This window comes from Eschscholzia californica, unplaced genomic scaffold, assembly GCF_041429995.1.
Source record: "Eschscholzia californica isolate CP2 unplaced genomic scaffold, dmEscCali1.0.p SCAF_1, whole genome shotgun sequence".
Classification (NCBI taxonomy): domain Eukaryota; kingdom Viridiplantae; phylum Streptophyta; class Magnoliopsida; order Ranunculales; family Papaveraceae; genus Eschscholzia; species Eschscholzia californica.
In genome coordinates this window covers 78,050,212-78,066,488 of record NW_028238198.1, presented here as the reverse complement: position 1 = coordinate 78,066,488, position 16,277 = coordinate 78,050,212, and the positions used below count along the sequence as shown (strand labels likewise).

Here is a 16,277-nt window from a genome sequence, read left to right as displayed (position 1 = left end):
TTGAACATTTTGAGTAGATTTGCATGTGATTGTAGTGATGGTTTTAAGAATGTTGATGCATATGTGTCGAGTTGATGAGTTTTGTGATTGCTAATGGTCTTTGCATGAAAGTCGAGTCTTTGAGTGTTTGTGTTATGCTATGGGAGTAACATCTTAGTGAAGAAGAAACATCTCTAAGAAATCTAGAGTAGTCATTAGTGGAGACTTAACCCATGTGAGAGCTCAAAGCCTAAATTGTCCTTCGAGTGTACTCTTCCGCGCTAACTCCGAGTAGAATGAAGAGCTACTCAACCTCGTAACTATTAAAAGAGCTCATTTGATCTCGTGTGCTCAACTTTCTTAGCCACTAGGAGTGACATTAGGATAGCGAATTAACCTTGCCCTTGTAGTCCATGAAACCCAATAAGAGTGTCAACTAGAGGAAGGCGGATATTCCATCATCATCCATCATCCTACATCCCGAGAATGAAGACATGAGAAGAAAAGAATGAAGAATGTCAAAAGCAAGTATGAAATGAAAAAAGTTGATTGCAAGAATATAGTATTGTGAGTTATGTTTGTTTTATGTGATTTTGTGTTATGAAAAAGAAAAAGTGATATGAAAAAAAAAGAAAAACAAAAAAAAAAGTGAAAAAAAAAGAAAGAAAGACAAAAAGAAAAAAAAAATTAATGATGAATAAAGTTGTTTATGTTATGTTTGAGCATGTTAGCTCTTTTGTGTGAGTGATGTGAGTGTATATATGTGTGTTTGTGTGTATGTTCATGAATAAGTATTCGAAGCAAGAAACGAATGTGGAAGTGCTTAAGAGGTTCTATCATGAAGAGTTCGACATTCTCGGGAATCCTTCATCATCATTCATCTCTAGTATCCGTTAACCTTTGGAAGGCATTCTTAGAGGGTAGAATGGGTGAGAAGGGTGAGTGAGCTTCCCCACTCCGTTTAGTGGCTAATTCCTTTCCGAAGATCATTCATTCCAAAATGTTGTCCTCACCCTTTTTTATGTGTTGAGTCCATGTTAGTGATCACACTCACACATACGAGCGAACCATTCTTGAGCGATTTCATATTTGGAGTGTATGTCCGTGAGGCCGAAGTCGAGGCGAAATGTACTAAACTAGGAATCAAGGCGTTGTGACTTCGGAACATAGATGTTGCTCATTATGGTTTGACACTTTCCTTTTAAGGTAAGACCATTAGTGAAGGGGCCTTTAGCTTTTACAAGAACTTATTTACTTGATTCATTATGTGTTGACATGCTTAAACCCTTTACTATATGAACCATGCTTATATATGATGTGGTTGTTGGACCCTTGTGTATTTGAAACTCGATGTTTGTGGGTGTCATCTATGGAAACCCTCACGAGACAACACTCGTCCACTAGGGGTAACCTAGGGGTTTAACGGCTTGTTGCATATGCTAAATGCAACCGGGATTCCTCCGAAAGTGAGTTAGGCTTTTATTTTGTTTTGTTTGCTCGAGGACTAGCAAAGTTTAAGTTTGGGGATGTTGATGTGACACGAAAATGTCACATTTAAGGAGCCTAACATAGACTAATTAGTCCTTTTCGAGTGTTTTTTTTGTAATAGTTTATGTGTTTTTCTTGTTTAGGTACCATATTTGGAATAAAGAACTTAATTCGGAATAAAGGGAGCGGATTATCACTATCATTTCATGTGCCCAAAACGAGAGAAAAAGACTTTAAACATATCAAATGAGAAGAGGAGTCAAAGACGAGTCCAACGGTGAAAACGGAAGTCAATTCCGAGTTCGGACGGGGAAGTTGTGAAAGAAAGAAGTCAAGGTTCGGTCTTAAAACAAGGATTCCATAAAGGCACTCCTTGGATTTCTAGTTGAGAAGCCCACAACCAAGCCCAAGAGCCCAAAGAAGAATGACAAGGAAATATTATATTAGCACCCTCTCTTTATGGACTCAAGTTGGAGTCAAAGTCAAGTCTTGACCTAGGGTTTGAGTCAAAAAGGAGGGGGTCATCACTATTCATCATCTTCTTCATTCAAAACAATACACAACTTGGGAAGAAAGGAGGGGAGAGAGAAAGAGGCTAGGGTTTGGTGTTCTTCATCAACTTCAAGAGTTTGAGTTACTTGAGGGTTTGCTAGAGAGAAGAAAGAGAGGGGAAGGAGACCGGCCAAAGCTTGGCCGGCCAAGCTAGGCCGGCCAAAGCTTTGGCCGGACACAAGAGTCCAACAGCAGCTCGGGTAGCAGCTGCTGCAGGCCGGAACAGCAGCTTGCACGGACGCGCACAAAGAGGAGCAGCAGCTTCAACCGGCACGAGATGCAGCTGTGCTTGCTCGGGACGCGCCTGCATTACGGGACAGCAACTCGGACGGCTTAGGGAGCACGGGACGCGACCACCGGGCAGTAGAAGCGTAGCATAGTAGCTCGGGACGGCCATGGACAGCAGCATCTTGGCCCGAGAGCTCCACATTTGGCCGGATCTAGCTTGTTTTGGACGGAATCTTCTTGTCTTTGGCCGGATTTTTCATGGTGTTCCGGCAACCCTCTTGATCCGAAACCATGGGGCTTTTACTTCTCATGTCCTTGGCTAGCTTCCCATGTGATTTGATTTGATTTTGGGCTACAAATTTCTAGAGAGAGAAAGCTAGGTTTAGCTTTAATGGAGGTTTGTGATAAATGGAGAAGATGATGGTGGTCGCTATGGGGAACCCAGAATTTGCTAAGGGGAGATCGGCTGCACCTTAAAGACTCAAATTTTCCGACGAACCTAGCCTTGAACCATATCGGAAAAGGGGGATTCTCTTATCATTTCCTTTCCATTTCTTATTCAATCACCATATTTAGCTAACTTTAGTTTGTCGATTATATGAGATGAAATGTGATGAATTCGTGATTATATTTAATATGATTTGATGTTTTGATTATAAATTGATGTTCATTTATTTCGATTATCGTTTTGATCGTATTTTCATGTGTCTTGTCAAGCACTTCGCATAGTTAATAGACGAAACGAAGTATTCGATATCGATCGTAGTCTAAGTCATAATTTCATGTGTCTTGTCATGCATTTCACATAGTTAGGCGACTAGGCAACACTTTCGTTGACTCGGGATAAACCGATTATGATGTTTGTTTGACTAAGTATGATCTCCGGATATACGTAGTGCTTATAGACATCACCTTAGGAGTCGAACATCGATTATACTTAGGAACATTAGATCGGACCATACATAGTTGTAGATTTATCATTATGGATTCCCGGTTCGACACCTCTATCACTTATTTGTTGCCCGAATCGAGTCTTATTTGCCTCCCGACTCTTGTTCCTTCGACTCTTCTCTCGAATCTCTCTCGCCCATTTTACTTTTACCGTTTAATTAGTTTATTTGTTTTCTTTATTGCTTATTCATCAAAACCCCTTATTAATGTTTCTTCCTCTCCTTTTTAGTTTAAGTTAGCGTTTAATATCTAGACCGAGGGATAAGACCCTTCGATATCCAAACTACCTTCCTATCCTTGGATCGATCCCGGCTTTGCCGGATTACTACTTGATACCTCCGCTTGGGTGTGCAACCTTTTCGGGTGCATCAGGGTTCTAGCGTTGAGGATTGCAATGCCTGACAAATTGGGTGTCCGTTTGTGTGGGAGAACAACTGTTCGTCATGATCCATCAAAAACATTATTGGGCCTTGTTGAAGTTGGGTCCCTTGTGGATGTATGGTGGAATGATGGATGGTGGGAAGACATTGTGGTTTCTCAAGAACCAGATGAAGATTTCACGTCTACTTAAGAGGTAAGGATGAACGACCTTGGTTACATTTCAAGTAACACTTGGTCCTTGTATTACTGAAGCTTGATGAAATGAAAGTTTCATCTTCAAACCTCTTAGGAGATAAGTAAATGCCCTTATGTTGTTGTGCTACTATGTACTTTGTTTAATTTTGAGCATTCTTTTAATCTTGTAGGTGAAGGGCGATTTTTCACATTTAGTTCACGCGACTTAGGACGTTCACAAGATTGGATGTGTGATGCTTGGAGTAACATTAAGGAAAGGCCGAATCTTGTGGGTTTGATTTTATCTGACTTAGAAAAAACTAGGAAAAATGGAGCTAAGTCCTGCAATGGCGATGTTCATCCAGGTCATATGGTGATTTCACACAAGAGACATCTTGATTTCTTTGCTTTGGGTTTTTGTTCTCATTTTCTCGGAACTATGTGTTGAAGGATGATGCCCTTTCGACTTCATTTGATATTTTCTCAGTATCTTGTAAAATAAGTGTTGTTTTAATTAAGATTTTGAATAATTTTGTGTATGGATTTTCAGTTATTTGTTACTGTTATCTTCTTCTATTTGGTGATCATAATAATGGCTAAGAGAGGAAAGTAAGCTACACCTAAATGAAATTTATTAGCTACAGGATCATCATGGAAATACTCTTGATGTTTTTAAATGAATTATTTACTTCCGGATTTTTAGTTGTATGCATTAATGGGAAAAGGGGTTCGTCGTTTAGAGCATCTAGTAGGAATTCTCTCTACCTCCCTCTTTGGGTTGCAAGATATGCAACTCAAAATTATATTATTCAAAACTTGCAAATCATGTTTGCAATCTATATTTTGCAAGGCCGCGGCTTTGGGGAATAAAGAAAATTCTCCGGGGAATAAATTTTCGAGGGAATCCAGATTTTTTGAAAATTCTCCGGGGAATAAATTTTTATGGGAATACAGAATACATTTTTTTGAAAGTTTTCCTCCATCTCATTTGTTCTCTCTGCCACTTCATCTTCTCGCCACCTCATCATCTTCTCCGGCGAAGGTCGTCGGCCGACCAATTTTCCGGCCAGCGACCTTCAAACATTAAAAAAAAAAAAAAAAAAAAAAATTATGTTTGAAGGTCGCCGGCCGGAAAATTGGTCGGCCGACGACCTTCGCCGGAGAAGATGATGAGGTGGCGAGAAGATGAGGTGGTAGAGAGAGGTGATGAGATGGAGGAGCCTTCTAAAATTTGTTTTATTTTGAACTCCCAAAATTAGAAGCCCCTTAGATATAAAAAGAAACATAAAAGTCAATCTTATTTGACTAATTTTAAGAGAAGTCTTTATTCTCCGGAGAATTTTCTTTATTCCCCAAAGTCGCCGCCATTTTGCAAACACAGGTTGTAGTTTTATGCAAACACATGTTTGCAGAACTTGTTTGCAAATACTTGTTTGCAGAACAGATTGTTGCAAACACATGTTTGCAGAACTTGTTTGCAAATACTTGTTTGCAGAACAGATTGTTGCAAACACATGTTTGCAGAACAGATATTTGCAAACACATGTTTGGAGAAAAACGAAAGGGAAAAGACGACTTTTTTTTTGGTTGCCAATAAATGGACAAACAATTTTCTTATGTGGACAAAAATTGTTTTGGGTGCAAATATAATCTTTTAATTTAAGGGGACAATTTTAGGTCTCTTTCTCTCTCTAAAATTTCTACTATGCTTCACGGCCATCACCATGAGAGAATGGGGAGTTTTCAGCTTGGGCAAAATCACCTATTCCGTCAACATATAACTACTAGACTATCCATTTTCTTGTCCTTCCCATTTATGTGAAACATTAATACATTTGGTTAATGGGGTTTTAGGGTTTGGATATGTTTGGGTGTTTTCTTCCTATTTAATTTGGTATTAAGGTTTGAAACTAATCTCTCTAGATTATATCATAATTTATTCTTCCAATAATTTTATTAAGCAGGAAACCATGAATCAGTAGAAAAATCAGATGAAGTGATAAACGATGATGAATGATAAGTTGTAATTCTTCATAAGGATTTTTTAAATCTCTTTAATTCATCAAATCGTAGCAATAAATAATTAAGATACTTAAAGTTTCTGTGGTTGGGCACTCTTGATTCATCAAGAGAAATATCATTGATTTGAGAAGGTGGTGATGGTTGGTCGGAGAAGAAGGTGAAGAGTTTATGTCGAGATTTTTACAAAAGAATAAATTGTCCCCTATTGAAATTAATTAGTTATATTTACACCCAACATAGTTGTCCACATAAGAAATTTAGTTGTCCGTATATTGGCCACCTTTTTTTTTTAGGTTTTTTTTTGAAAAAAAAGTATTGAAAGTGGATCTCGTTAGAAAGGTAATGAAAAATTATTCCTAAATATACATTTTTTTTATAGAAATCCGACATCCCAAACAAAAGTTATATCGAATTAAAGTTTAAAGAAAAATTAAAGAAATTAGTTATACAAAATGACAAAAAGAGGTATTTTAGTATTTGTATACTTTTTTACCTGAATAATAATTTTCAAATGTTTCATATTTTTTTACTTATTTTCTATATTATTTTGACCTATGTAGAAGTTACCCCATTTAGCCATGATTGTGATTCAATTATCTCGTTGTACTAACTAACAATTCAATTATATTATCAAACTAAATATTCATTTCATAATTGTTTTTAATTCTGCTTTTGCGATGAGTTTGTAACATTCCAGTAAACTCCACTTCTAAAGTGTTAAAGACGCTTCTTGGTAGTGTTGAAAATGATTTCTTTTCACGCTTCTTGTACGAAACAAAAATAAATATTCAACAGCATTTAGCATTAGTGTGGGCAGCAATAAAACTTTTTTGTTTTGTTGAAAAACCTATAAAATTTATACGTAGAAAGTTTCATAAACAAGACTAATTTGACTTTTTGTTGAAACATAAACAAGACTAATTAATTTTTAATAAAAACAAATAGAGAACATAATGATGTAATCTTGGGAAGAAGATATTAGCACTACAATCTTCCAAAATACTTAGATACTCTTTGTAATTAGGATTAGTATATTTCTATCTTTGTAATTACTAGGGCATAGTCTGTGCCCTAGGGCACAACAATTCTGTCAATCAAATTTGGGGACTTTTCATAATTGTTAATGCTATATTGGTGGATACCCTAATTTTTTGGTATTCTAATTATTGTTTATTTTCTTTTGTTTCCTTTTTTTCTTAAATCAGTTATGTTATTAAGAGATATATAAAGATTTTCAATTTCTTTTTTTAGCCCTTACATTTTATTTTATTTCTTTTTTTTTTCTTAAATAAGTTATTTTATTTCTAAGAGGACATGATTATTATTTTCTTCAAAAGTTATTTTATTTCTAAGAAAGACTATAATTTAAATTTTGAAAAGGGCTTATAGACAATATCTGTATTTCTCATTCTTGTATTTCTCATTCTTGTATTTCTAATTATGTAATTTCTAATTATGTAATTTCTATTTCTTGTATTTCTCATTTTGTCCCAGTCAGCGTTTTCCCCTCTGTTTTATTATATAGATATTTCTCATTCTTGTATTTCTAATTATGTAATTTTTTATTCATGTAACGTCTATAAATACATGTTCTGTAATCAATAAAGAAGACTTTTGATTCTCTATTATTTGTGTCAGAACTGTAGATCTAACCGAACAAGAATAAGTAATAATCAATATTTAGAAGTTTAAAATAATCACATTTATTTTCATCCTCTTGTAATTTTTGGAAATTAATTACTATTCACTTTTCATTTGAGTGATTTGGAAGACTTTTGTATTGATGAAATGGTTTTACAAACACATGTTTCGTGTTTTTTGTGAAAATTTGATTCAACAAGTCAAAGTTCAACTCTCCTCACTAATTTACTTTCCAAATATTACATACACCAACCCAATCAAATAACGATTAATCATTTCAATTTACTCTTATCTATATAGATTAAAAGGTCTATATAAAGCTCTTTGTAATCTCCTTAACAAAAAAAAAAAAAGCTCTTTGTAATCCGATTTGCTTTCCAATCTTCTTTCTCAATTCTTTCTAATGGATTTTGAAACCTTTTGGGTGGTTTTGATTACTCTTGTTCTAGGTGGTTTTCTTGCAGTGTATGGGGTGCTCAAAAGAGCAAATGAGTGGTATTATGAGACCAAATTGGGTGAAAAGAGGGTTTCTCTTCCTCCTGGTGATTTGGGTTGGCCATTGATTGGAAATATGTGGTCATTTCTCACAGCTTTCAAATCATCAAATCCTGATTCCTTCATCTCCAGCTTTGTTGCTAGGTAAATCCTCACTATTTTTTTCACTATGATTAGACGTGTTCTAAATGTTGATGTGACCACACGTCAGATTTGTATTCGAAAGAATTATCTTCTTTTTAGAAAAATACTATATTTTACTGTACAGTTACAAAATAAGTTATCTAGTCGAACAGTAATCAACAAATACTGATCTACTTTTGATTTTGTAGGAAATCTTTTTCTAGTTTAAACAGATATATCGGCTTGGAAGCCAATCGGATTGGGTTAGATTTACCTACGATTCATTAAGGCGGCACCCATAGCCTACAGGGCACAGGCTATAGGCTATGGGTGGGTTCTCTGCAAAAGGGTCGCCTGTAGCAGTAAAGGGACCCCTATACAACTTCCCAATCTCAATTGGGCGATCCATGTACCCAAATCCATTAAGGGCCTGTAGGGTTACATTTGTGATTTGTCCCAACAACTTCATCCTTGATTCCTTGTTGAGATTAGACTTGGGCCAGATTGAGTTTGGGCTTGATACTGTTATTTCCAAGCTGATTATTGAAGTTTTTCTTTTCTTTTCTTTTTTTTCTGTAGAAAGATTATTGAAGTTACTACTTGAGGATTGTTAGGCCAAAAGTAGTGTTTTTTTTTTTTGTTGAACGTAGTGTTGCTTATTAGGTTTGTTGGAATTTCAACTGGGGCCTACCACGCCCGAGTTGAAATAGTGTCGGGCCGACCCGTCGAACTGGGACTAATCGGGTCAGGGCACTGGCCTGGTCCTTTAGTAATTTGAAAAATAATATCATTAAAACTTCTAAATTGAGGAAAAAATTGAGGGATATACTTGTAAATTGTAATGGTACTTATCGGGACGGTCCGAAGAAAACAAAGAGACATTTGGGAAGAAAAAAAAGTAAAAACGAGTCGGTTCAGCCCAACGGACTTTGCCCCAACCCAGACTCAATGCCGCATCGGACTTGTTGGGCTCTGTGGGAGTAGTCTCACATGGAAGAAGGGTAATTAGCAACCAACAATATAATGTACAGTTCCTCTCCACTCATTGCCAATTGGTTTTGAGTTGGATGACCACAAACTTAACATGCTCAAAATCAAGCTCAACCCAAGACCGGGATTTGACCGGGCTGACTTGGCATGTCTACTGTATGGGCCTGTCTGGCCGATAAGCAACACTAGCCAAAAGGCATAAAAGAAACAGTGAACTTTTGAAATAGGGTTCTCACTAAACTTTTAACACTATCTTATCTTCAATTGCAGGTTTAGCCGAACAGGGATATACAAGGCTTTCATGTTTGGAAGCCCAACTATTATGGTTACCATACCCGAAACATGTAGGCAAATTTTAATGGATGATGAACATTTTAGGCCCGGTTGGCCCAAATCAACTGTTGAACTTATGGGGAAGAAATCATTTACAAGTATTTCCGAAGAAGAACACAAGCGTCTGCGTCGACTCACGGCGGCTCCTGTCAATGGTCATGAAGCATTATCGGTGTACCTTAAATATATCGATGAAACAGTTGTGTCGGAATTGAACAAATGGCCTAATATGGGCCAAATTGAGTTCTTAACCCAAATAAGGAAGCTCACATTTAAGATAATCACTTACATTTTCCTTAGCTCAGATAATAACCCTGTAGTTGACTCTCTTGAGAAGGAGTATACAACTTTGAATTATGGAGTAAGAGCAATGGCTATTAATTTTCCGGGTTTCCCTTACTATAAAGCTCTAAAAGTAAGATTTTTTTTTTTCGAAAACTTTTCAGTTTACAAAAATGATACAGGGGTCACCAAAAAGTAGCCCATATGGCCCGACAAATTTGTACATGATGTCAGCATGACATCAACAATTTGAACTTGTCACGCTATATAGGTCACTTTTTGTTGAGCCAAACAGCATTTTCCTTCACTGTATTTAAGCAACATAAACTGATGTTGTGTAGGCCAGGAAAAAGCTAGTTGCAATTCTTCAAGCTATTTTGGATGAAAGGAGGGAGAAGAGAACAAAAATTGCAGCTCCTATAAAGAAAGATATGATGGACGGTTTAATGGAGGTTGAAGACGAAAAGGGTAGAAGATTGGACGACGAAGAAATTATCGATGTTCTTGTAATGTACTTGAACGCCGGCCATGAATCATCTGGTCACATAACTATGTGGGCCATTGTCTTCTTACAAGCAAACCAGGAATGTTACAAAAAAGCCAAGGTAATTTGTAAAAATTGTAGGATCATCCTATACATGGAATTCGAGTTTGAGCCATATTCAAATCATAACTAGTTAACTTCGATTATGATTCATACTAAGACGAACACATTTTCACCATAGAAGCTATATGTAAGTAAGAAATAACTACATATCATTAATTTTTGATTGGTTAGAAATTAATTTTTAACTATATATATAAGTTTTATACCCAAATGCTCCACGCTAATTTTTTTTTAACAAATTTGGCATATTGCAGGCTGAACAGGAAGAAATTGTGAAAAACAGGCCATCTACACAACAAGGGCTAACGCTTAATGATGTTCGACAAATGAAATATCTTTCCAAGGTATGTATAATTCAAGTACACAAAATATGTAATACCATAACGGAATTAACATATATATTAAGAAGCTAGTTTTCATTCTTTAGGTGGTTGATGAGACTTTACGTCTCGTTAATATCTCGTTAATGGTTTTTCGCGAGGCACTTGCTGATGTCAATGTTAAAGGTTAGTTTCTTTACTAGATCTCTTCTCAATTGTAGTTCATTACTTTTAACTTATATCTTGTATTTTTCATGGGTAGGTTACACCATACCAAAGGGATGGAGAGTTCAAATCTGGTTTAGGAATGTTCACATGGATCCTGAAGTTTACCCTAATCCAGAGGAGTTCGATCCATCTAGATGGGATGTAAGTGTTCTTCAAAGGGTTATTTTATAAAGCAAAAAAAATGAAGTTTTATTTTTGTGTCAATAATCCTCAATAAAATCTATTTATTTGTGATTTTTCTAGAATTATACACCAAGACCTGGAAGTTACCTTCCATTCGGAGCGGGTAGTCGACTGTGCCCAGGAAATGATCTTGCCAAGCTAGAAATCTCCATATTCCTGCATCACTTTCTTCTTAATTATGAGTAAGTTCGAAATTGTTCCCTCTATATCTCTTTTCTTTTTCAGAGCATCTTCAATCTCTAAAACCTGGAGTGACTTATAAAAATTTTACAATTTTTCCTTAATATTTGTCCTTATAAAAATCACGATGAAAAATGTGCAAGAATGAGTACTTAATTATATTTGTATATTAATTGCAGACTCCAAAGACTCAACCCCAATTGCCCATTAATGTACCTACCCCACCCGAGGCCTAAGGACAACTGCTTAGCAAGAATTAAGAAGATATCAACGGCTTCTTCAGTATGAACTTGGAAGAATTGAAAGAAAAAGAGATGATGATGCTTTAAGTTTACTACAAAATTATCTCTAGACATGATTATGATTTTGCTATTTAATACGCCATCTATGATGACTTGGAATAATCTTATGATGACTTGAATATTTTTACTTCATCGTCGTATTCTTCCTTTTTCCTCATTTCGTTTCTTCGCCTTATGGGTGGGGCTAATTAAAAAAGAGGAAAATTATAAGGCCCAAAGTTCGGGTCAAAATATCAAATGAAGTCCAACCCGGAATAATAATGCAAAAAACACCCAAAAGTTAAAATTACAAAACATTTTTGAAAATTTCTGAACAAAACACAGTTTGCTCTCAACAATTTTGTATTTGCTCTCAACAATTTTGTATTTGCTCTCAACAATTTTGTAAATGTATGAACAAAATTGTTTTTGTTCACACATAATTAAGAACATAATTATATATGTTGTCACAATTTCAAAAGTGTTGTCAACAATTTCAAAAGTGTTGCCAACAGTTTAAAAATTGGGTTTTTTTAACATTATTATTCTCGAGTGGGTTTTTTTTTCGTATTTGGGCCCAAATTTTGGACATTTCTTACATAGTTTCATTAAAAAAACTTAGGAAAAATTCAAGGGCGTCTTCTTGTTACGAGGTGTTTTTAGCAAAAAAATTTGATACTGGGAGGCTCTTATATTAGAAATAAGGGGGTCGGCATAGAACTTCCCGTTCACGAAGAAGGTGGGATTTGTACTATTCTTTTCCAAATCAAAGTTGATTGCAGTTAGATTTCAAAATATTTCTTTGAGTTATTTCTTTGCCCTTTCCTTTTTGATTTATAGTTTGTGATCAACTTCCTTTTTAATTTTTATTTTTCATAAATTCAAATTTATAAAAAAAAAATTAAGTACAGTCAGTTTACTTTAACCTTTAACATTTTTGTTTCCACAATTACCCTGCAAATAAAAATCAACTTTCGTTTATGTTTTAGAGAGAAAGATAGAAATAACCTTTTTCTTAAGTGAGAAAATAATGGCAACCTCCATCAAATGTCCAGAAGCACACTTTCACTTCCAGAACCTTATATAAACCGGCAAATGAAACCCTCTTTGTCTCAAAAGAGTGGAAAATGTTTCAAGTATAAATCTCATAAAAAGTGTCGCTTGAATTTCTGAAACCCTTGGTCGTGGGTCTAAAACTCTCGATTGCGAGGAGGATTTCTTCATAAACACTATACGACTCTCGTTCTCACTCTTTTCCTGTCTACTTATTTTTCTTCTCACAGTTCCGACGAAGGAAATATTTCGCTTCGGCGAAACTCCCTTCATCTTAGACGAATGAAAATGTTTTTGCTTAAAACTCTGAAACCCCGAGGGTCTGAAACTCTCGAGGATGATTCCCTAGAAACCTTTCTCTTTCATCTCAAACGAATGAGATTTCAAAGAGGAAGAACCCTTCCCTTTGCAAGAGTAGCGAGAAGAATGAGTGATATAGTAATTTTCCAACCAAAATCTTGGATTTCCCATAAAAAAACGTTATTATCCAAAGTCGCACCCGAAATTTATTTTCTTTTTAATCTTTGTTTTTTTTTCCAAATCTGAATTTAAGAAATTTGTGCTTTAGCCTAATTATTTTTGGTTCTAGGACCAGTAGTTCTAGGGGTTGACTTGGTTCTCTCAAATTGTTTCTCATTATTAAGAAAAGGTAACAAAGATAAAATACGAGTTTGGTACATCACACGTTCGTTACTAACAAAAAATCCAGAACCACGATCATGGGTTTCAGAACCTTTGAGGGTTTTAAACCTTCGTGCGGAATCATTTATGAGATTTTCACTTGAAACCCTTTCCACTCGTTTGATAAGAAGAGGATTTTAGTCGCTGGTTTATGTAAATAAATTTTTTCTTTTTATTTTGAATATTTACTAATTTATTTTACGATCGAAATGTATCATGAATTGTCTTATGCTATTGGATGCGGAAATGTATCATGAATTGACTTCCTAGTTTGTGACCAGCTTTCTTTATGGCCTCATGTTATTTGGTCTCTTTTATTAATACCGTCAGTTAATTAACTTTAGTGGTTAATTTTTTTTTTTCATAATTTCCCTCGTTATAAAAGTGGTTTTGTAAATTCAAATTTAACCCCCTTTTAAATATAGATTGAATCCCAAAAAATTTCAACTGATTTAGAAAAACTATGAGGCCAAAATGAAATTTGTTTAAAAATATAAAAAACACTTCTCTCTCCTCCATCTCATCATCTCTATGTTCCACGTCGTCACTCAACCGCCACCTCATCATCTTCTCCGGTGATGGTCGTCGGCCGGCAAAAATTTTCTGCGACAATCAAACTAAAAAAAATTCCTTCTCTCTCTCTTCTTTCTTTTCTTTCTACTCTCTCTCTCTCTCTCTATCTATCTATCTATCTCCGACGAAGGACCCCCATCGCGGGAGGATCTTGCCATTCGAAAGATTTGAAGGTTTGGAATCCAAACTTCGACCAGACCTTCAAACCTTCAAAAGGTTTGAAGGTCTGGTCCTGGAGTTCCAGATCCAGAGGAAGGTCTGGTCCCCAGACCTTCACGGTTTGGCGACCAGACCGTCCTAATCTAATTTCTAGACTTTGAATGTCTGGAAATCAGACCCTCTGGCGAAGGGGATGCTCCCCTCCACCGGAGATAGATAGAAAGAGAGAGGGGTATATAAGGAGAGCGAGATCGGTAGAAAGAGAGAGAGATAGGAGAAGAAGAAAGAAGAGAGATAAATTTCAAGTTTTTTTTAGTTTGATGGTCGCCGAAAATTTTTGCCGGTCGGCGACCATCACCGGAAAAGATGATGAGGTGGCGGTTGAGTGATGACATGGAACATAGAGGTGATGAGATGGAGGTAAGAGAAGTATTTTGAATGTTTTTTAAACAAATTTCATTTTGGCCCCCTAGTTTTTTTTTTAATAAGTTGAATTTTTTTGGGAATCAACCCATATTTAAAAGGGGTACAAATTTGAATTTATAAAATCACTTTTATAACAAGGAAAATTATAGAAAGAAAGAAACTAACCATTAACTGACGGTGTTAATAAAAGGGAGCTAAATTTGAATTTACAAAAAACAAAGGACTATAAAGGAAGCTGGTCACAAAATAAGGGGCCACAAAAGAAATAACTCTTTAATATAAGACCAAAACCCCTTAGAAGAATTTTACTATGTTTGCGATTACATTTTTCGTTGTGTCAACTAACGATTCAAATATATTAACAATATAATTATTTATTTGATAATAGTTTCAAATCTTCTTTTGAGATGAGTTTGTAGCATACTCTGCTTTTAAAGTTTTAAAGACGCTAATTATTTCAATTTTAGTGGTCCCTGATTGTACTTTTCTTTCAACAAAAAGAAAAGGTTCAAACTTAATATAAAATAGGTAAAAAGTCTAATTTTTTGAATATTTATTTTTATCTCGTATTTAAAAGGGGTCCAAATTTGAATTTATAAAATCACTTTTATAACAAGGACAATTATGGAAAGAAAAGAATTAACCAATGAAGTTAACTGACGGTGTTAATAAAAGGGGGCCAAATTTGAATTTACAAAAAACAAAAGACTATAAAGGAAGTTGATCGCAAAATAAGGGGCCAAAAAAGAAATAACTCTTCAATATAAGACCAAAAACCCTTAGAGGAATTTTACTATGTTTGCGATTACATTTTTCGTTGTGTCAACTAACGATTCAAATATATTAACAATATAATTATTTATTTGATAACTGATTCAAATCTTCTTTTGAGATGAGTTTGTAGCATACTCTGCTTTTAAAGTTTTAAAGACGCCTATTGTTAGTGTTGAAAATGATTCTGTTTCGCGCTTCTTATACGAGATAAAAATAAATATTCAAAAAAATTAGACTTTTCACCTATTTTATATTAAGTTTGAACCTTTTTTTTTTGTTGAAAGAAAAGTACAATCAGGGACCACTAGAACTGAAATAATTAGCGAAATCCTGGAAAGAGTGCCAAGAACGTCGACACTGGTTTTGCCTGCCCCATTTAGCTAAGATGTCCGCCTGACTATTGTTCTGTCTGGTCGTATCGTAAAGATGATACTTTCAAACTTGTCCTTGAGAGCGATAATTTCGTCCATATATTTCCCGGATTTCCATTGAATGGATGCGTTAGAGTTGCGGAGGTATCTGATAAGGTTTTGATTATCACTTTCGATCTGAATATATTGGATGCATAAGTCACATGCCCATTGCATTGCATACAGGATTGCTCGACATTAGCATTCTTCTGGATTTTTTTCTCTAGTGGTGTCCGCTATGGCCGCTACAAAACTGGCTTGTTCATCGAACATTACACATCCAATACCTGCAGGTTCAATGAGGGAGGTGAATGATGCATCTACATTGATTTTGAGGTATGGTGTTGCTGGCGGCGTCCAAGTCATTTGTTTTGCCTCGCTTGGTGTGGTTGTTTTGGTAGAACTAATGGTTGTCATGCCTTTGATTTTAGTGATTACCTGCATTGGGGATTGTTCCTGCAATGAAAAATATTTTTCACATCTAGCTTTTCAAATAAACCACATCATTCTAGCATATAAGTTAATTGTGGTCGCTTCAAGATCGTTCCATTGTAGAACCAGCCTCTTAACATTGGTGATATTATCTATCATAATATGAAAATGAAACCAGATAGATCTCGCATAACAACATTGAAGTAATACATGAGTGATCGTTTCTGTGCTGTCACAGTATGGGCACGTATAAAAATTAACGATATATTTGTCGGTTTTGTCTCTGACTGGTAGACTATTCGTACAACATTTTCATAAAAATAGGTTGATT

At 35.4% G+C, this 16,277-nt stretch overlaps 1 protein-coding gene across 1 annotated transcript; it reads left to right on the top strand.

Annotated features, from left to right (window-relative positions):
- The first annotated feature begins 7,819 nt into the window (after window positions 1-7,819).
- Window positions 7,820-11,580, top strand: LOC147569464 (ent-kaurenoic acid oxidase 2-like). The gene is made up of 8 exons (XM_086672015.1): window positions 7,820-8,055; window positions 9,295-9,772; window positions 9,981-10,244; window positions 10,501-10,590; window positions 10,674-10,752; window positions 10,829-10,935; window positions 11,038-11,159; window positions 11,337-11,580. The coding sequence occupies exons 1-8, from the start codon at window positions 7,820-7,822 to the stop codon at window positions 11,443-11,445; spliced, it is 1,485 nt and encodes a 494-aa protein (XP_086528141.1). The 3' UTR covers window positions 11,446-11,580.
- Window positions 11,581-16,277: the final 4,697 nt, after the last annotated feature.

What these genes read in the sequence shown, in the direction of transcription:
- LOC147569464 (XM_086672015.1), top strand. Translation starts at nt 7,820, where the DNA reads ATGGATTTTGAAACCTTTTGGGTGGTTTTGATTACTCTTGTTCTAGGT. An exon ending in ATCTCCAGCTTTGTTGCTAG is followed by an intron (nt 8,056 to 9,294) that starts GTAAATCCTCAC and finishes CTTCAATTGCAG; the next exon opens with GTTTAGCCGAACAGGGATAT. An exon ending in TCGATCCATCTAGATGGGAT is followed by an intron (nt 10,936 to 11,037) that starts GTAAGTGTTCTT and finishes TGATTTTTCTAG; the next exon opens with AATTATACACCAAGACCTGG.